At 46.4% G+C, this 19,810-nt stretch overlaps 8 protein-coding genes across 8 annotated transcripts; 3 read left to right on the forward strand and 5 right to left on the reverse strand.

Annotated features, from left to right (window-relative positions):
* Positions 1–428: 428 nt before the first annotated feature.
* Positions 429–2,292, reverse strand: N7447_002330 (uncharacterized protein; the record flags this gene model as incomplete). Its single annotated transcript, XM_057226605.1, has 6 exons — positions 429–565; positions 624–826; positions 885–899; positions 1,104–1,619; positions 1,695–2,088; positions 2,166–2,292. The coding sequence occupies 6 exons, from the start codon at positions 2,290–2,292 to the stop codon at positions 429–431; spliced, it is 1,392 nt and encodes a 463-aa protein (XP_057090621.1).
* A 2,663-nt stretch (positions 2,293–4,955) lies between these two features.
* Positions 4,956–6,416, reverse strand: N7447_002331 (SDR family oxidoreductase; the record flags this gene model as incomplete). Its single annotated transcript, XM_057226606.1, has 4 exons — positions 4,956–5,617; positions 5,691–5,880; positions 5,928–6,067; positions 6,137–6,416. 4 exons carry the CDS (start codon positions 6,414–6,416, stop codon positions 4,956–4,958), a joined length of 1,272 nt encoding a protein of 423 aa, XP_057090622.1.
* A 1,598-nt stretch (positions 6,417–8,014) lies between these two features.
* On the forward strand, positions 8,015–8,890 carry N7447_002332 (uncharacterized protein; the record flags this gene model as incomplete). Its single annotated transcript, XM_057226607.1, has 6 exons — positions 8,015–8,021; positions 8,071–8,097; positions 8,161–8,201; positions 8,271–8,615; positions 8,672–8,726; positions 8,781–8,890. The coding sequence occupies 6 exons, from the start codon at positions 8,015–8,017 to the stop codon at positions 8,888–8,890; spliced, it is 585 nt and encodes a 194-aa protein (XP_057090623.1).
* Positions 8,891–10,145: 1,255 nt separating this feature from the next.
* N7447_002333 (phosphatidate phosphatase App1 family protein) lies at positions 10,146–11,792 on the forward strand (the record flags this gene model as incomplete). Its single annotated transcript, XM_057226608.1, has 2 exons — positions 10,146–11,138; positions 11,190–11,792. 2 exons carry the CDS (start codon positions 10,146–10,148, stop codon positions 11,790–11,792), a joined length of 1,596 nt encoding a protein of 531 aa, XP_057090624.1.
* A 387-nt stretch (positions 11,793–12,179) lies between these two features.
* N7447_002334 (uncharacterized protein) lies at positions 12,180–12,740 on the reverse strand (the record flags this gene model as incomplete). Its single annotated transcript, XM_057226609.1, has 1 exon — positions 12,180–12,740. The coding sequence occupies one exon, from the start codon at positions 12,738–12,740 to the stop codon at positions 12,180–12,182; it is 561 nt and encodes a 186-aa protein (XP_057090625.1).
* A 1,573-nt stretch (positions 12,741–14,313) lies between these two features.
* On the forward strand, positions 14,314–16,094 carry N7447_002335 (cytochrome P450; the record flags this gene model as incomplete). Its single annotated transcript, XM_057226610.1, has 4 exons — positions 14,314–14,518; positions 14,597–14,793; positions 14,884–15,885; positions 15,966–16,094. The coding sequence occupies 4 exons, from the start codon at positions 14,314–14,316 to the stop codon at positions 16,092–16,094; spliced, it is 1,533 nt and encodes a 510-aa protein (XP_057090626.1).
* Positions 16,095–16,584: 490 nt separating this feature from the next.
* On the reverse strand, positions 16,585–17,586 carry N7447_002336 (metallophosphoesterase family protein; the record flags this gene model as incomplete). Its single annotated transcript, XM_057226611.1, has 1 exon — positions 16,585–17,586. One exon carries the CDS (start codon positions 17,584–17,586, stop codon positions 16,585–16,587), a length of 1,002 nt encoding a protein of 333 aa, XP_057090627.1.
* A 288-nt stretch (positions 17,587–17,874) lies between these two features.
* N7447_002337 (Histidine phosphatase superfamily clade-2) lies at positions 17,875–19,566 on the reverse strand (the record flags this gene model as incomplete). Its single annotated transcript, XM_057226612.1, has 3 exons — positions 17,875–18,721; positions 18,785–18,914; positions 18,975–19,566. 3 exons carry the CDS (start codon positions 19,564–19,566, stop codon positions 17,875–17,877), a joined length of 1,569 nt encoding a protein of 522 aa, XP_057090628.1.
* Between the last annotated feature and the right edge of the window lie 244 nt (positions 19,567–19,810).

Here is a 19,810-nt window from a genome sequence, read left to right on the forward strand (position 1 = left end):
GTGCACACTAGAACTGGTGGATACCCTGTAAATTAATTCAAAATCTGGCAATTTATCATGGCGCACTGATCGATTTAATATGCACTTTTTTGCGGGTTTTCTCATGCAGGGGGGCCATGTGGCAATTAGGGTAAACGCCCTGTAATACGCGTATGCAGCTGATCTCCTCATTTGCTACATATCGCGGTCCATTGGTGAAATTAGATACCATCGGTCACGGTGATAAGAACTATCCCCACATTTCGTTGATACTCAACTTTCTTGCTTATAGTATACTAAGACAATAATTTGCTATGATATCAAGACTTCTTGTGCTTTATGGAGTAGACTTGCACCGATGTCATTCACACACAAAATGGATTTTCTTCTTTGCCTGGATGCCCTCTCTGGATTGTGCATGGACACGCAATTAAGCATTTACATTCAAACTAACTCGAGGTTTCACATAGCTCGTTCGACTGAGGCTCATTCTCGTGAACTTCAAACTGGTATCGCGCTCGCGAGAACCAATCAACCAATCCATATACTAGAGCTATGCCATAGATCACTGTGACATAATTCATGCCTTGAAAGATAATGGTCAGTTTAGTGTGTTTGAAATGCTTAGGTAGTGGGAGACGTACTTGATGGGGTGACGGGCATCACATATGGGAACGAATACATGATGATCGTGAAAATACAGAAGACCACCGTTACCATTTTGGAAATGACGCCTATAATTCCGAGGTGGAACGGTCCACGTGCTTGATTTTCGCCTCTCCAAATTGAGCAGATCATTGGGGCCAGATAGGTCAGATATGGGAATACAATGACGCCAGTCACCAGACTATTGAATGAGTCAGCTATCGGTTCTAAAAACAAGCAAAATCGTTTGAAGGGCTCACCTATTGAAAGCAGTACTAGACGCAATGTTAATGAGCCCAATTGCAAAAACTATACACACAGAAAGTATGTGAGCTCGGAGTGGAACGTGTGTTGAAGGATCGATATGCGACCAGTATTTTGAAAAGGGCATCCCATTATCCCGAGAGAAAGCCCAACACATTCTAGCTTGGTAGGCATGTTGCGGAAAAAGAGAAAAAAGGTAAGCCACGGTCACAAACGCCATGGTTGCTAATGCCGCTGGCTGGCGGTTCCCAAACGCAACGTAGAAAAGCTGAAGAATGGGAACATTTGTCGGGGTGTTGACAACACTCTCAAAGTCGGTTAGGCAGTACATCAAGACACACGCAAACGGAAACGCAGTCAAAAATCCTACAATGACTGTCGCCATGATCGCCTTAGGCACGTTTCGTTCAGGATTTGGTGTTTCCTCTGCGAGATGTGCCGCACTATCAAGCACCGCAAATGAGAAGTTAGCGTTGATCAAGCCCATAATAAATGCCATGCCATCAGAAGACCAGCCATTGCTTCGATTTAAGGTGCCGAATATGAATATGGCATCAGTGTGGTCAACTGCAGTTGCAGGAAGGACAATTGTGATGAGAACGCAGGTCAGAAGACTGATGTAAAGTCCCATCAGGACGCTCTTGGTGACAGCCTTCTCCCATATGTTTATCACACCGGCAACAATGTTAAGGGCAACAGCTCCAAGGTAAACACGCCACGGAGAAAGTACGCTAGAAAATTCGTTAGACTATGATTGCGGGGTTTGAGAGTATCGGATTTCGCTGATAAAAGAAGCCCAAACTCACAAGGTCGGTACAGCCATTTTAACGCATCCAAAGACAAACATGCTGACAGCGGTTGATGAACTCGCTGTGATGCAATAGGCGGCAAATAAATTGCAGACACCTGTAATATAGGCAAATGACCGGGCATATTTGCGCGGTGCCAGTCTCATTGCCCAATAGTATTGCCCTCCCGAATTGGGCATTGCGCTGATCAATTCACTCAACGCAATTCCTACAAAGAGGTTGAGGACGAACATCAAAATCAGACCGTAAATGATTCCAGCAGAGCCCGCTGCGGTGATCCCCGTGGTAAATGCTCCAGCCACTCCCAACCATGAGTTTGTCAGGGTATATGCGCTACCAACCAACTGTATCAGACTAAACTCTCGTTTCATCTGAGGCACGTAGCCCATCTCTAGTAGGTGACGTTAGTCTAGTGCTTAATTTGAAAAGAATGGCCCATTCTTCCAGAATGAAGTGGATTTGGCGTACGCTCTAGCTTAAGGTCATCCATGGTGCCAGCTACCGGTTCGGGATCTGCTACTCCATCCTTCCCATCAATCATCGACGAGTCATCGGTAATCTTTTTCTCTGGGTAAGGAGGAACAGGGTTGGCCATGTTGTCGTTGTGGGTTATTTAACCCTGATTGTGGTAGTCAAGTCAAGAAAAGAATATATTGCCTTAGTCAACAGAAGATACCTGCGACAGGAATTTCACACGTCAGGAATTCTTCCTTTCGCTCTGGATGGTGTCATGAAATTTCGCAACGTATGCGAGAACACTCAGTGGGACCTTGTGAATTGGACTTCATATGTAGGACAGCAACAAGCCTACTTATATAAAATATAATTTCATCCATTTACCAACCCGCTGGATGCAAACCTAACGGAAGAACAAGTTTTGTGGGGAAGGGGGGGGACCCGAAACTTTCACAAAGATATGACAAAATCTCGCTTCCATTCCCAATATGGAATATGTGAAGCCTAAAACGGTAAAGGAGAACTAGCCACGAGGCTTCAGGGATTAATGGCGCTAGCAAACTATGATATGAACTATATTTCCCGTAACTCCGGAACCCGTGTCGACGCCCAAAACGGCAATTTTTAGGGCCGGGAGGGGTCTGACACTCTTGTTGGCTAAATATGCCCACTGTGAAGTGAATAGTTTTGTTATCACTACCTCGGTCATAGCCTTTCTCGACTCGACCATTGGTGGCCTTGGCCGGTCATGCTGCTCGCGTTATGGACGACCAGACGACTCCACACATTACCAAGCTAGATAGAGATAAGGTGAGAGCACACCGTCGATTATAACGGAGTGCCTTACACTCCAGATAGATAGCGCTCAATGATGCTAACGTACTTGGGTAATCAAAGTAGACAAAATTATCCACTGTTTGTCGCTTAAAATTCTGAACGCACGCTTCCGAATAGATTGGCTTGTTCTGGGTATTCGTAACATCATCTATTTGGATGTCAGAGTGGAAGAGGGGGTGTGAGGTGAAGGCACCCATGCGGTCGATTTTCCCCCAGACTTGCTCTTGGGGTTGAGGGAACTCAAGCCAAGGGGCTATGCGCTTAGTTTAAAGTCGGTTCACTAGGCTGGTTGCATCGTCCTAGATCGTGAGGGTCGCATCCGTCTCAGCTGGGACCCCTTGAGATAAAGAGTTGTGGCATCAATGGAGAAGGCGAAACAGTGTGTTGGGTGCACTCGCCGCTCTGCCTCTTCTCGCGCCCGTCTTCATCTAATCCTATTATCCTTAATGATAATAATAACCTAGAAGTCATTAGAATTGACTAAGTGAGTGTGTTTTCCTTTTTACCCCTTTATATCTCCTACCTAAATACCCTCCCTAGTCGTATAGGGCCTATATACGCCACCTAAGCAAAACTTGCACTTTTATGTGGTGTTTAGGATAAGTAGCCTTTAGAGTGAAACCTAGTAAGCTGTAAAGGTGGATAGTCATGTGTGAAGGCATTAAATTATATAGAATACATACTCTAGCATTGCATGATTATGTTAGTGGGGATTACTATTTTCTGCATGGCAGAAACCCCATTGTCAAAAAGAACTCACTTCGGGTGCCGTACTCCTACCCATATGCACATATCCAGGCATTATTCATCAGGCGTCAATACTGTTGACATATGGGCATGCACCATAGCCACCCGTTTGAGAAGAAAGCAGAAGAAACATGATATAAATCACTGGCACCGTGTCAAATTTTCCAAATTTCCCATCCCGCTGCTTTTTTTTTCAAGAACCTTCTCTATCACCCCCATATACTTAAATTTAACTTAAGTCCCAGTGAGACCTGTCGTTTTACCCAACTGATACATGGCCCATCTTGCAGGTAGTGCACACATCCACGGAAGACCTAGGCTTCTGTCGCAACCGCGTCTGGGCAATAGCTAAGAGCCTACTAGGAGTTGCTGGACAATCCCCGAAATTATTCCCTCCAGGGGAAAGCTTATCCTACAAAGCAAAAAGGAAAAACTATAAGCAGTCTCGGGTCATTTTCACTCTGGTGAAGCAGAGTCACGAAACGTCCTGTGTGGCGAACCGCTGTCCTCTTACTAAATTCCCTTTGGTGCTTGTGGTAGATGCTATCCGCAAAGAGCAACCCATAGTCTGGGACTTTGACGGAAATAAGACTCTTCAACGCAACGAGCGGTATATGGCAATCTCTCATATATAGTCTGATGGTATGGGGGCGGGAAGTCAGCCACCCGGTCATGTGAACAGCTACTTGCTATAGTTCTTTCGGGGCTTTGGTTAGATGTTCAACCATAAGGGTCTATGGTGGGATACAATCTTTATTACAATAAAGAAAGACCTTCGTGAAAAGGCCGTACAATCTATGTAGCAAATCTACACGGCCACGGCGGTCACACTAGTTGTATAACATACAATTATCGGCGCATTTTGCCTTCTACAGTTTCGGCCCCTAGTATCGAAATTATTCTATAGACGATTCAACCCTGAGTGGACGGGAAGCTATAGTTTCCACGTGTATGATATAGTATAAGACGTAAAAATACATTTATGTCAAAATCGACATCCATGACTATTCTACCCGAGAAAATGTTCATCCATCCGATCCCTTCTAAACAAATTGTAAACAGCCCGGGTACGGGGGCTTCCCGGGCGCTCACTAAACATGCGGTATGGCCGAGTTCGGTCTCGGGACTGGCGGGCCTCTAATCAAGATTGTGAAAAGGTCTGGTTTTGCACTACTACATCTTTCCATGTATTTGATCTATTATACCCAAAGTGGCCATTCACAATCTTGCCTTTTCCATGACAGGATAATTGTCCATAATTTTGGACGATTTTGGCTGCGAAAACATAGAGGTGGATAGCGCACGTCTTGACGGAATCAACTTGGCCTCCGCAATACGCTCAAGGGCGATGATATGACCTTTTCCAACCGGAATCTCTTCTTGAAACCCAACACCTCGAATCTTGTCAAGACACATCTCCCGATCGCGGTCAAGAAGAGTAAAGCCAGCCTTCAGGAAAATCCACGACGAAGGAGGAACAAAACGGTGCTCCAGGCCGTAGGCTTTACACATCCGCCGGTAGTCATCTTGATGCTCATTCCACCACTCTTCGAGATTTTCCCAGCCCCTCTCTCCGGGACCAGTTCCCTTGAGACCGAAGTATTCAGCTAATATCGGCCATTTAACGGACCACGGTCCCGGCACATCAGTGTCAGCGATATTGAAGGCTTCACCATTAGCCTGCTCCGGCTGAACTACCGAGAGATAAATTTCAGATTTTGAAATCAGATCTTGGGACGAGTCTGTGAAGGTGTAGGTGAAATTGGTCTTTGTACCAGGGAAGACAACGCTTGCACCCGGGCCGTTGACGAATCGGTAGAGAGCGAGGTATAGAGCCAATGGCTCGACGAAGTTCATGCCAGTAACATTAGGAACAAACCCTAAATAAATTTTAATGTAAGAAAGATACACCAATGCCTGTTGGACTGAAATTAAGGTAGGGGGGTGACTCACCAATGATTTGGTCAGGTCGAACCTCACACCACTTCCATGATTTGCCCTTGGCAGCCTCCTTTATCAAATCCACTTGATCGTAGTAGAAAATTTCATCTCCGTAAGGCGAAGGAATTCGGGGATTATCTTCCCTTAGAGGAGGGTTGATCTCAATCTTGTCGATGTACTGGAACACCGCAACCCCATAGTTCTACCGCAGTCAGTATAGATTATGATGAATCATGGGAGGGGTCCTACATTAGTCCCAGTCTGCAGAACTAAGAATTGAAGTTGCGAGCACAGCGTATCAATCGCGTGGACAGCATTATACGTCATTTGCTTATTGATGTCCCTAATACCCATCACATTTTCGGTGTACGCGGTATCATTTGTGTACGCTATTGTTGGTGAGGATTTAGTTATTATGCGGGGCCAATTTGATGTGTAATGTAACTTGTATCACATACCAAGGTAGTAGACGTGGGTGACTTGATCTAGGTCTGAAATCCGCTCCTGCATCTGCTTCTTCACAGTTTGGAGGTCCGTACGGAGATCCACTCCTGAGTACAGCTCCAGTCGGGGATCTCGAGGCAGGCCGCTCTCAGCAATCGTCCGTGGACGATGCATCAAACCAATAATTCGATCAAACGTGGTAGCAGTTGGATAGGACAGCAAATTTTTGGTCACGGCCCATCCGGAGATTCCACTGGCACCAAAGACCAGCGCTACTTTCTTCCCATCGGTCATTATGAAAATTGATTTCAACTAAGCGAATCGAAAGGAGAAATTGAAAATAAAGCACAAGTAATAGACGTGCCTGGCATCATCATCAATCTCCTATTCTATAGAGCCACTACCGAGGCTATAGAGCCACTACCGAGGGGTTAGCTAGAAATATTTTCTAGGTGACACGCGTCCAATTTCCAAGGCAGCGGCACAGGATTCGCCTATCTAATTGGACTATGAAGTAAGCGAAGAAAGAACCGACGCTAGCAACAATAAACGAAGATGATCGTCGTTGAAGTCTTCCTGACAAGTTGGGGGCCGAGTGATAACTCCAACGTTCCAAAATTGATCGGTAGCTCAACTGTAGTCAAATCGTGCTTTATCCTAGAGTGTTAAAAAAAAGGAGACGCGCATCGGTTCATGTTATACGACTCGAATCGATGGGTGGACCCATACAGTGTCCCGTGTCTGGGGCCGCTCCCCGCGGGGGGCTCAAGCGCCATGACACAGACCCACTGCATGTTCCCCCATTTCCCATTTGGCCTTTTGTGATATGGATTTGACAGGGCGGGTTTGCTATACCCCACTTAATGAAGTGTTGTTGTAGCCCAAACTCCCAGCAGCGGAAGTGGAAATAAGGGGATTCGGATATATCATCCGAGACCGACTATCTTTGCGACGTTGCTTGACCATTTCAAATTTTGGAGACCATGAAAAGGTATCATATTGGATGGTTCAATTTAATTGGATTAGGCCGTACGGGTGCGTGGATTTTCGAATCACTATGGGCTTTTTACTGTTTCGACTCGAGGTATCCGGTCTACCCTTGTCAAGCTGACCTTTTCCATATTGTTAAATGTCCGGCGTTTAGCGTCGGGGTAAAAAGTACATAAACTCCCGGACAAGGATTACTTTTATGTATAAAAGGGATCAATTCATTTTTGTACGAGGTAGGGATCCTTGGTGGGTATTCCAGGGATTAGACGGCATAATAAGTGGACATGGAGCTCCACTCCAGGTTTGATAGTAAATAGTATACAATTTGACTCATCGATCTGAGCAGTTTTGGATCTTTAATACACTCGCCAGAAATACGATGAGCAATGGATGGGAATGTACTTGGCAAAAAAGAAAGGAGCATGGGGAGTAGTTATAAGAAACAAGAATGGAAAGCTGGGTGGCTCTTTGTGGTACCACCTTTTTCAATGAATGCTCCAGAGTTCAATGTTTTTATCTATCATTTGTCTAATCGTGAGATACCAGCTTCAGTCTTATTACACTCCCCAAAAATAAGATGGAATTCTTCATGTTGAAGCGCGCGGGTATTGAATCAGGGACCCAACAAGCTTCAGTCTTTGGCGTGGGAATAAGCTTCATAGTTTTCACTTCAATCGTCATGGTTCTACGAATGTTTGTGCGAATTAAAATTATTCGAGCCGTTGGAAGTGATGACGGTATGGTTTTCGCCATGTTTGATGGAGTATTGCATTGAGGCTAACAATCTTCCTTGGAAGTTTTGATGATTCTGGGCACTGTAAGTGAACGTCACTCCTCTGGATAGGCGTTATTGACGAATAAATCTACGACAGCTTTTTACCTTCGGTTTGTCCATTGCCTCAATGACAGGTATGGATACAATCCTAGTTTTACTGAATAGCCACTGATGTGAATTCAGCGGCGTACTATGGAGCCGGGAAGCATCGTGCGTTTTATTACCATCAAAGTCAACATACAGCAGACCAATACTAATTCTGTGCCCACACAGTCAGCGCTATTGCTGATGAAGACTATGTTCCAATGTTAAAGGTAATATTGGTATTTCTGCGGATATTGATTGCGGACGAAGTTGTCTAACATCTCATTCATTACCTTCAGTCCATCTACTCGACTCGGATACTGTATGTGATAGGAATCATGTTTGTCAAGCTCTCCTTGCTCTGGTTCTATCTCCGGCTTGATCGTCGCGGATACATGAAATGGGCAGTATATGTCTTGACATTTGTGGTGTTGGGGTTGTCAATTGCCAGTGGCTTGGTTCTCGCCTTTTCCTGTTTCCCGCCTGCCAAGTTCTGGGACCTAACTGGGGCTGTTGTCGGACACTGCATGTCGCCTACCTCCCAGCAAACCTTTTATGAGGCTAATGGTGTCCTCAATATTGTGACCGACATACTGATCTACCTAACTCCGATTCCTATGTTGTGGAAGGTGCAAATGCCTTTGGTTCGTTTTGACCAATATCCACCTAAATTTATAAGGAAGCCGCTTACACTTCGCAGCGCAAAAAGCTTGCTCTCATGGGAGTCTTTGGAATTGGAGTTCTCGCTCTTGCCGGTAAGAGTCATTGGAAGCGCTTTAAATCAAGAGACACTAATTTTTTTTTTCTAGCCGGTTGCGTGCGATATGCCTATGTCAAGCTGCTAGCTGGTACCAAAGACCAGTACTATGAGCTCGCTGATTCCTTGAACTGGTGCGGTATTGAGATTTACGTTGGTTAGTAGTTATCAATGACATAACGAACAAACACCCTGTTATCAAATTCGTACTGATGATGGTCATTATTCTAGCCATTTGTTGCGGAACTGCACCTTCTTTCTCAGCGCTCATCAAAACTTACGCCCCCCGTCTTTTTGGGGGCAGTTATGGCGGCCAAAGATACCAGTCTTATAGCCACTCTCATGGAGATCAGCCCCTGCCATTCATTCCAGATCGTTCAAAGCACGACTGGTCGGTTCACGGTAGAGATAAGTCTACCATACATACTGGAAGCCAGGACGCCATTGTGCCTAATGGTGGAATCATGATGAAAACGGATTTTCATACGGAGGTGGGGCCATCTGATCTAGAGGAAAATCACGTGCGCAGAAACAATTATGATGGAGGGTTCTAAAAATTGCAATTAGTATAAACGCGGGACACATAGTATATCATACAGCATAGATGAATGAATGGGCCTCTGCACCACATTCATGTCGCGGGAAAAGAGCTTCCTAACTCTCCAATACTAGGGTCCTGAGATTCGTGGTCTTTTCTCTTACCATCTTTCACATCCAAACGCTTATTTCTTCATATTAGGATATTCACATATGAGTTGCAAATATCTCTACCCATCTAGGACAAATAACGAGCCTAGTCCCAATCTCAGGCCCTATTAGCGGCGGTGAACACCTGGACATAGTATATCCGGTGATGAGGACGCAAAACCGGGTTACCTCGACGCAGGATCCGGAACTGTCCAAGCATTGTACATTCTGCTGGAATCATTGTAAAGAGGGACAAGCCGAGACAGAGACCATAGGTTAGATTGAACAAATGACTGGGGAGAGAGGGGAGAGAGGAAGGGGGATCAGCTAGGTAAGGAGCAGAGGTTCTATAGGCCTTGGGCAGTAAGGCAGCCTTAACAGTAGAGCCCAAATAGAGATTTTTCACGATTCGGGTATCGGGAAGTGTTCTTTTTTTGCATCGATTATAGATCTACAGATATAATGTCCTTAGTATGTAATATCTTATAGTGGGTGTGGTAATGACGTCAGTGTGGATTCTTCCCTGTTAATTTCCTTTTTCAAGGGTTTTCGTGGACCTTCAGTCCTTTAGATAAATTGATCGTCACCACAATTTGTTTTTGTAGACTTTCTTTTTCTTATATACTCCGTACCCGAGGACCTGTTCAAGGTCTCCCTGTCGACTGTTGTGTGTTTGCTTTGTGGGCGTTTCACTTATCATTGTACCCTTTTACGTACATACTTGGATACAATGAGGTCCATTCTTGCACATACCCTTGTGCAGGCCTCTCTTCTCTCCATTACCTCCGCTTCCCCAGCTCCAACAGCTTTCGCCAACAATGTCGCCCCGGCCGACCCGGTCATTACGCCATCCCCGGTCGAGCGTAACCCTTCTCCCGTCGTTGCCCGAAACATATTGAGCGACGTTGAATCTGATGCCGCCAACATCCTTTCAGACCTTGGATCTGGCCTACCTTCTTGGGTCGCATCTGGAGTGCCCAACTTCTTTCAGGGTTTCCCAACTGGAGACGCGGTTATGAAATCCCTCGGATTGGACGACGACCAATTGAAAGCATTGCCAACCAATGTGTTGAACATCCCCCCATATGCAAACTGGACCAAGTCAGGCTGGAATGTTCGCTTCCACGGAAACGTTTATAAGCAGCCAGACACCTCTGTCTCAAAGTTGAACGACTTGGCCGATATTTTCCTCGTCGATACGAGCATCTCAGAGCTTCCTAAATCCCAGCAGGCCCAAGCACGCAATGTAACTGCCGAAATCTTTGTTGTACAGCAGCCAGAAGTTGCTGTGAACAAGATCCACCTCAACCCTGCAAAGAGTCAGGGCTCCAGCGGAGAGCCAGGCGGCGGCGGATCATCCAAGACAACGGGTGGAAAGCAAGTCATCACTCTACCATACAATACCACAGTCGAGGGTGATTTCGACACTTTTGTGCAGATTGACAGCAATGGCCTTACTGCGGGAAATGAAACCAAAAAAATCCAGAGATTGGATACTCATGTTCAGGGCGCAAGCATCGGGAATTCTACCGCCTACCTTGTGCCTCCAAAAGGACTCACCTTTATTTCTGACGTCGACGATATTCTACGTGTCACCAAGATCTATCAACCGGCACAAGGATTGCTGAATTCTTTCGCCCGTCCATTCACGGCCTGGCAGAAGATGCCAGAAATCTACAGCAACTGGTCCACCAGCCTCCCCGATGCGCATTTCCACTACCTTGTAAGTCTCTAGTTCCCGCTTTGGCGTTCAAAATACTAACACTCATTTCAGACTACTACCCCCGAGCAAGTCACGAGGAACTACATGGAATTCATCTACGATAACTACCCAGGCGGCTCCTTCGACACCCGTCCTCTCAACTTCAGCGACGTCTCCGCCACTCTATCAATCCGCAAGTTCTTATTGGAAAAGATCTTCGAAACCTTCCCAGAGCGCAAGTTTGTTTTGGTGGCCGACACCAGCAACAGCGATGTCATGCGCGATTACCCCAAACTAGCCACCGACTTCCCCGGACAAGTCCAATGCATCTTCATCCGCAACACCTCGGCAACCGATCCGGGCGACAAGTTCCCATACGACACGTCCGGATTCAAGAAGTTGAAGCAGTCGATGTACATGTTCTTTGTGAACTCGGATGACCTGAAGAACTTGGATATTGCGAATGGACAGTGCTACAACCAGTCGATCCCCCAAAACCTGACGTTCGGCTATCAAGGACTGCCACTTGGATTAGGGAGTAAACCAACTGCAGTCAACGGCTCAGCAAACCACACGGGAGCTGCTAGTAGCCTGTTGACCAAGGAATCGGCTGGTGTGCAGGGTTTGATGGCATTTGCTGCAGCGATGTTTACGGCCACCATTATGTTCTTATAGAATCATGGAGATACAAGTAATACTACGAACTAAATGAATCATTTATTTCAAGTTTTAGCCTACTTCCATTATATTCCCCTCTGCCACACATAGGATATGGAAAACATAGGTTCCCGTCCGCTCACCTGTACAATATGGCTATCTATGGATGTATCGCATCTTGGTGTAAGCGACCGGATACCAACCACCACCATTACCACTACAGCTCTTAATTAAGGGATATACGAAATAACAACAAATGTTGTTCAACTACTTTATTAGCAAATTTACTTTCAAGCGCAATAGGTAGATATATATTCTGCATAAAAACACCAAAACCAACAAAGAGAACAATCAAATCAAATCAAGGGTCAAATCTGAAGCTCAAAAAGACAGAGAATCCGATACCTAATGTCGATGAACCGGGCAATCATGGAAATCATCTCCTGGTCCATAATCCTCTCTCCTACTATGCTTATAGCAGTTCATAAAATGCTTATATTTCCCGTCTTCGAGCAGTCTCTTACGCTCAAGTCGAAGGATCAGGTAACAAGCCCAGAGTTGGCAGCTCTGTAGTGGGATCTTCTCAGCCTCTCTCTCGACAATCCAACTATCGGCCTCATGAATCGTACCGAGATAGTGTGTGCTCGCGACTGTATAGCTATCAAATCTCTTGTCATCTTCTATAGCCAATTGACGATGACCCATGCAGCCAACGCTGTGGAGGCGCATGCCACGCTCATCACCTGGATACTTCATGAATATCAACCAATGGATGGCACCTTCATCCTCATGGCAGATTTGAACGTACAGTTCACGGTGCTTGTAATCGATTTGCCCTTGGGGTGTGTTGTCTCTGTGGCTGTGTCCCTGGCTGTGTCCGTGACCATGACCGTGAGTGTGTCGGTGTCCATGTCCATGTCCGTGGCCGTGGTTGTGACCGTGTCTGGGTGGTCCTCGGTTAGCCATGGTTGCGATATGGAAGGTTGCTAGGGTAAATATCTGTAGAAGAATGTGAATATGTGACTATAAGTCAAGGTAATGGACATAGGATGTTGAAGATGCTTTGAGTGTGGAGATTGTTTGCTGTGATGATTGAGCTTATTCTGGAGGACTTGATTGTTCTTATAGACATCGCTCGAGTCCATCGATTCTTGGTTTATACAATAAGTTAGTAAAAATCCTTTGTTTAGTGTAGATTAATAAAGCCTCTTTGTCACGGGAATTCATTTGCAGGGTGTTTCTATACTCTCTTTCACTGGCCTGAAATAGGCACCATTACATTTTTCTGAATTAGATGACATTGTGGCTTTGTTAAAGGAATTGAAAGGAAATTTTTCTTATGAGGTAGAATAAGTCGAAATACTAGTCAATAGTACAACTTTGGAGTAAGTTGTCATATGACTGAGTACAAGACGCATTTGAGCAATGTTTTCAAAACAGGATAAAGTGATGCTCAAGCAAGCGACCTTTGATTATGTGACAGAAATCCGACTGTATCAAAATGTATGATGGAATTCAGTATGATGAAACTCCCTGGCTAACCAAAAATGATCAACCCACAAGTCAATAGTCAATAACTAATCAATAATACACTTTTCTCTGGGTTCTCTGAACACGACATCCGACGAGATTCTGGGTCAATTAATTACCCTGTATCCGATGGGGTGGTTGTGTTCTGTTTATGACCGGGTATTGGTATTTGACTCCCATCTACTTTGAGATTTGCAGTCGTGCCTCATATAATATAGAGTATGCTATGCCATGCAATCGTGTCAAAGAATACCACATGTGCCCTTATACGTGTCAATGAGGCAACCATTTTCTTATCGTAATTTCTTTGTCCGCCCATCCATGTGGTGGATCCTGCCCTCTCCACAGTTCTATGCAAAATGAACCAGGCTAACGACAATCAATGGTACCAGATTCAGAATTAAGTCACTAACGGGTTACCATCAAAAGAGAAGCAGAAAGCAGAAAGACTCATGTGTTAAGTATATCCTTTGCTGCCTTCCACCCGGGTAAGCTGTAGGAGTGTATATTATTAATCTATATCTGATCGGGATGAAAGATATCAGTCACCTGAACGAAAACAGAGGTTGGTTTGGTAAAAGGTGCAGAAATAGAGGATTTGAGAGATGCAGCTCTTGAATTTAAAGGCTTCAACAGCTGTGTCAAATACCGAATCCAAATCTCCGGTCACATACAGAACAATACCACCCGATACGGGGTAATTTACACAGAATCTCAGACGTCGGGGCAACTACCAACGTGCAGTATTGACTGGCTATTTAAGTTCGCACGCTTATCCTGTTTTGTTGCTAGAGAGTTTCATGAATTTCACCATCCATTTTGATACAGTCAGCTTTCTGTCAAATAGACCTAGACTAATACGGGAACCATGCTAATAGTACCCACCCCGCACCTTGAGGTGAAAAGGGGTCTCGCATTCCACATTCAATAGCGAAGTAGTATACAGCAGATCCTACGACTGCTCCAGAAAGTCTGCTTCAATCAACTTCGTCCAATTGTTTATTCCGCCATGGGGGTAGCCTTCTTATCCAATCAGGCTATGACCCTTCTCTGCGGTCTCTTGGGCCTCTACATCTTCAGGGTTATCACGACGTATGCCAAGTTGATGCAGTTCAAAGGCCCATCGGGAACTGGAATCTCGAACTGGCCTCACAGCATGGCCATACTTGGGCGAAATTGTCACGAGTGGTATGCAGAAGTCAACAAGAAACATGGTGCGAGACATCTTTTATGATTTTGTATCCCTACCAAGTGTCATATCTACTATAACTAACATCCTCGACTCGAGACAGGTCCAATCGCCCGTGTCGCGCCTCACGTACTGATCACATCCTCTCCCGAAGTTTGGATGCACGTGAACAACAAGCCTGGCTACAAGCGATCCGATTGGTATTACAGAGCTACACGAATCGAGTACCGGAGGGACAATGTCTTCAGTCAAACGGATAACGCAAAACACGAGCAACGGAGGAAGCAGATGGCCCCAGGAGTATGATATCTGTCTCATTTCTCTCCGATCCCCACTCTGTTCCCGCCCATTTATACCGGCATAGCCTGCTAATCGAATATCGTTATAAAGTATTCGGGAAGGGAGAATACCGGGCTCGAGGGGTCCGTGAATGAAAGAGTCCAAGAATTCCTGGGCCTCATCCGGTCCAAATATATCTCGTCCGACCGCCATGTTGTGCCCATGGATCTAGCGAAGAAGGTCCAGTATTTTACACTCGACGTCATTAGCAGCGTTGGCCTCGGTAAGGCGTTCGGTATGTTGCAGAGTGACCATGACGTGGACGACTATCTCCAATCGAGCGAAGAGGGACTTGCCATCGGCAATACCGCCCTTGCCATGGGCCTGGCCTGGATCACCCAGATGCCCTTCATCGGCAGGTTTATTGCACCTTCACCCAAGGATAACAACGGCTTCGGTAAGATGATGGCTACATGCTTCCGTCTTGTCGACGAGCGCGCTGCGAGCTCCTCGAACGAAAGATCCGATATGTTAGCCTCCTTCATGCGCCACGGCTTAGCAGGTGACGAGCTGCGCACTGAGGCGCTAGAGCAAATCATTGCGGGCTCTGACACCACTGCCAGCGCCATCCGTGGCACCCTTCTGTACCTCATAACGAATCCCCGCGTCTACTTCAAGTTACAGTTCGAGGTTGACAATGCCGTGCGTGACGGTCGTGCTCCAAGTACAGGCGAAGGCCTTGTTACTGCTGCCCAGGCTAAAAGTCTTCCATATCTTCAGGCTGTGATCCGAGAAGGGTTACGAGTCGCGCCACCTGTTGCGAACATTTTCCCACGTGATGTCCCGGCAGGTGGTGACACTGTTGTTGTCGATGGCGAGAGTGTATTCTTACCAGGTGGTACTTACATCGGGTACTCAGCATATGCTATGCATCGGAGCGAGAAGATCTATGGCAAAGATGCAGACACTTACCGACCAGAGCGGTGGCTCGACTCGGACCCTGTCAAGTTGGCGGCCATGGTTCGGACCAACGACCTCATATTCGGTTATGGCAAATTCCAGTGTTTAGGGAAGCCAGTGGCCCAAATCGAGATCGGAAAGATGATATTCGAGGTCAGTGAAAACAGCTCTACATGTCTTGGTTTTGGCTTCTTTTTTCGATTACACGTTAACTGACCGCCGACTGGACACAGCTCTTACGCAACTTCGACCTGGCACTCATCAATCCGACGCATCCCTGGGATGCGCGGAACTACCTTGGACTTTTCGCTATTTCAGATATGTGGGTGCAAGTGACGGAGCGAATGCCCTCTTCTCCTTGACTGAGTACGGTAGGTTTTTTGAGTCCATCCCGCCAACCGGGCTTTTCATCGGAAGGTTAGCGAGCTGCCATCAACATTTTATGTAGTCTCTTAAACGTCTAGAAATAGCTCATGTCAACGGTGTCCGACTAACAACATCATGGGATAGTTAGCCGTCATATTCTAAAAGACCCCAGAAAAGACCTTAAAAAGACCGATAGAAAGATGATAACAAAGTGGTTTTTATAGTAGCGCTAGACTTTCTCCACGGGATGTACGAGCGATTTAGACATCATAGATGTTTTGAAGTATGCAATATAGCGAGTACATGAAATTATTGCTTGAAAATTGAGGAATAATCTCATGCCTATGAGGGCTTGTACGTGGTAGGTTGGCGGGATGGACCCAAAAAACCCGCCGTAGACCGGATAGAGAACAGTTTCCGTGAAATGCGTATCGCTTCGACGAAGGATCAAGGTAAATTAAGTCATCCTTTCATATTATATACCTATTATACAACCACTGGCTCGTTGTCTTGTTTCGTAGATGAAGTTGGGGCCACAGGGACGTCAGCACATTCGACTTGAACAATCCGATGCTCAATCTCCCCATCGGAAGCCCCAATCACAACCGCACTCAATTGATTGCCATATAAACACCCAGAATCCAGTCCAATTGCATACCTGCTTCGCTGCAAACGACGCTTTGCATCGTGCCCGAATATCACAGTAGTCTTGGATGGTAGCTTATCTTGCCACTGGTCCCATTTTTTAACCCAGCTTTCTTCCCCGGGACTTTCAGTCGGTTTGAATCCTTCCTCATCGCCCAATGTGCGGACAAGACTCCGCATATGTATCAAATCATAAGGATTCTGGTCTTCAAGTGGGATACTAGGAGCGAGGCCCGCATGTACGACAATTAGAGTGTCACCAAGGGTGGATGTTATGTCTTGAGGCAGCTTAACACGCAAGATCAAAGGCAAAGCAGCAAGCCAGACGATCTGGTGCTCTGAAAGCGCTAATGCCGTAGCGCGCGTTGTAGGGGATGCGCATTTTTTGGGAATCTCGCAATCTCGAACAGTATCCCCGGGCAAGTCGGCTTCGGGGCTCTCAGGTACGGCTGAACTGCCAGTCAAGTCTCTAGAACATGGTGGTCTATCTCCTATGGCTTTGATCTCCGTGGCTGCATTAAGAACTGCATTTTCATGGTTGCCTCTCACTGCACTAGCGCCTAATTTGATAGCAAGATCGACAACGCCAGGGCTATCAGGCCCTTTATTGACTAGGTCGCCAACTAGTATGAGGTGATCTCCTGTGTGCTTGTTAAAGCCGACCTTTTCTAGGAGTGCCTCAAGAGACTTTCTCATCCCGTGCACATCACCTACAATGACCAAGCGTCCATTGACAGGGCCATTTTCGGAAGATGATAAAGGGGACTGCGGAAGAAGGTTGGCCGGTAGGTCTGAAATGAAAGTTGTGATTGGAAATATTTTGGTGGATTTTGTAGAGGGCATTGCTTTTTAGACTTCGAGCATGTCTTTATCTGGAGTAAGAGGGAAGACGGAGATGCGAGTGCCGTGTGGGTGTGGGATATGCGGAATAGCGTACGTGCGTGGCTGCCTTGGTGCCTGAGGCATAATATTCCCGTTTGTCAGGAACCATTATTTTCTGCTTTATCTGAGCTAATTGCGAGCTTAGCTCTAACATTTTAAAGTCTTATTACTCTTATCGGGTGTAGTGAAATTATATGTACAAGAGCCTATAAAGGCGTAATTATGTAGAGACGACCATCTCAGTTCGATCTAAGATTCAGGAGCACCATCCCCGACCTGGCTGCCGGTGGTATAGTTACCAAAGCATGCCTTTTGGAACTGCGCCTTGTCCTTCAGGGTGGGCACGCCACGCAAAAACTTATTAAGCTGGCAGAAACCATTGGTGGAATCCTCACAACCGACAAGTCCATCTTGTGGGAGAGGAGAATTGTTGAGCACAAAACGAATGAACTTCGTGGTGTTGACAGTAGACTTGACGGTAGGGTTGGTGTAGAGAACAGGGTCCAAAGAATCAAATGACACGTCACGAGGGCAGGTCCAGATTTCAGACATGAATCGGGCACCAAATGGTGTCATCTGGCTGAGAGAGAAGTTGCGCTCAGGTGCATGGTCAATGTTGAAAGGCAAACCCTTGGGACCGTAATTGAAATAGTCGAGACCAAGGGCGTTGATCACAGACAAGATGATATCATCGTGAGACATGTCCATGTAGAAGGGCTGGCCAAATGGAAACTGGGCTTCGTTATTGGTGTAGGTGTAGTTGATACTTGTATCGCTGGAGTTGATGAGCTTTTGCTCGAGGCGAGCGGCGAGCTCTAGAACGTAGCCGATGCCCTGGGCGCGACCACTGGGCGAACCATAGGCGTAGTCTCCATAGTACTGCACGTCGACGTTATACTCGAAGTCCTTCCATTCTTGCTCGGTGAAAAGAGAGCAGAATGATGAGCCGCCAAGACTAGTGTACTCATATACACAGAGGTTCTGCATGGCGAGCACGTCCATGGCGGTCAGGTTGAAGTTGCGAGGGAAGTAGTGAGATAGACGGATGCGAGCATTCTTTGTGTATCGAGAAATGAAAACCTCAGCAGCATTGTCGCTGTAATTTTTGTCAATACGGTTTCATGATTAGGTCTTCATTGTTGCAGGACTTTTGGCTCACCCTTCAATATAATCAAAAGTGCACGTTTCGTAAGAAGCGAGAGTGTTGTTGAAATCCCCCTGCTCGGGAATTACGACAAGATTATACTGATCGTACGAGCTGTTCGCTCCACTGTTGCCAAAGAAGCCGCCTAGTCGAAGAGGTCAGCTGGTTATCCGGGACTGATAAATCAGATGAGAGTTGCACTCACTAAGCCACCAGCGTGCGCTTTCCAAAATACGTGCCTGGGAGGTAGTGCGAAACACTGGGGTCGGGCGATCTGTGCCGTTGGCATAAACGTTAAGAGATGAGCTCCAAGCAGCGACATTATCACGTCCGGCACGGTACAACAGTCTTCCGTACTTGATCCAAAAGTTGGCACCGGCTGTAGCCTCAGTGGCAGCACCGTTCTCCATAAGAGTGTCCTCGCCAAGAACATAGTCCCAGTTGTTCAGGAACTTCAAAGGACCCACAGCCACGGTCTTGTTTGGGTGAGCCTTGCTGTAATTGGTCAACTTGGCTGCGAAGTTGATCATTCCCTCGCCGTCCAACGGGTAATCCGTGGGAAATCGCTGCGCATGGCGATGCAGAACATGCACCTGAGACAGTTCACATCCTTGAGGGACACCGCTAGGAACGCCGAAGCTGTCTGCGTCCTTATAGGGGCTGAGATTGGCCCAGCTCTTGGTCATGTCAAAGCCAGATGCATAGCTAGATCCTGTTGGGCCCGATGCAGGAGCAGACGTGCTAGTCGCTGTAGCTGTAACAGCTGTCACCAGCGTGACTACGAGGAAGCTCTTCATGGTTGATTAAAGCCTCTGGGTTTTGTTGGGTAGTATCCACTGTTCACTTCAACCTCTCGTTCTCAGCCAGAGTTTAGAGATACCCAATTGCAAACTCTTACAGTGTAACCGATCTCTTGAATTGTTTATCGATGAATTCTCCAATTAACTTTCGGGGGATTGTTGTTCCACGCTCATTTGAGAGTTAGTGATCGGCGTTGTTTCCTCCTTACTGGGTAAGTGGCCCCTTCGCCCCGGAGGATTG

The sequence above is a fragment of the Penicillium robsamsonii genome (genome assembly GCF_028829455.1).
Source record: "Penicillium robsamsonii strain IBT 29466 chromosome Unknown utg000001l_segment0_segment0, whole genome shotgun sequence".
NCBI lineage: Eukaryota > Fungi > Ascomycota > Eurotiomycetes > Eurotiales > Aspergillaceae > Penicillium > Penicillium robsamsonii.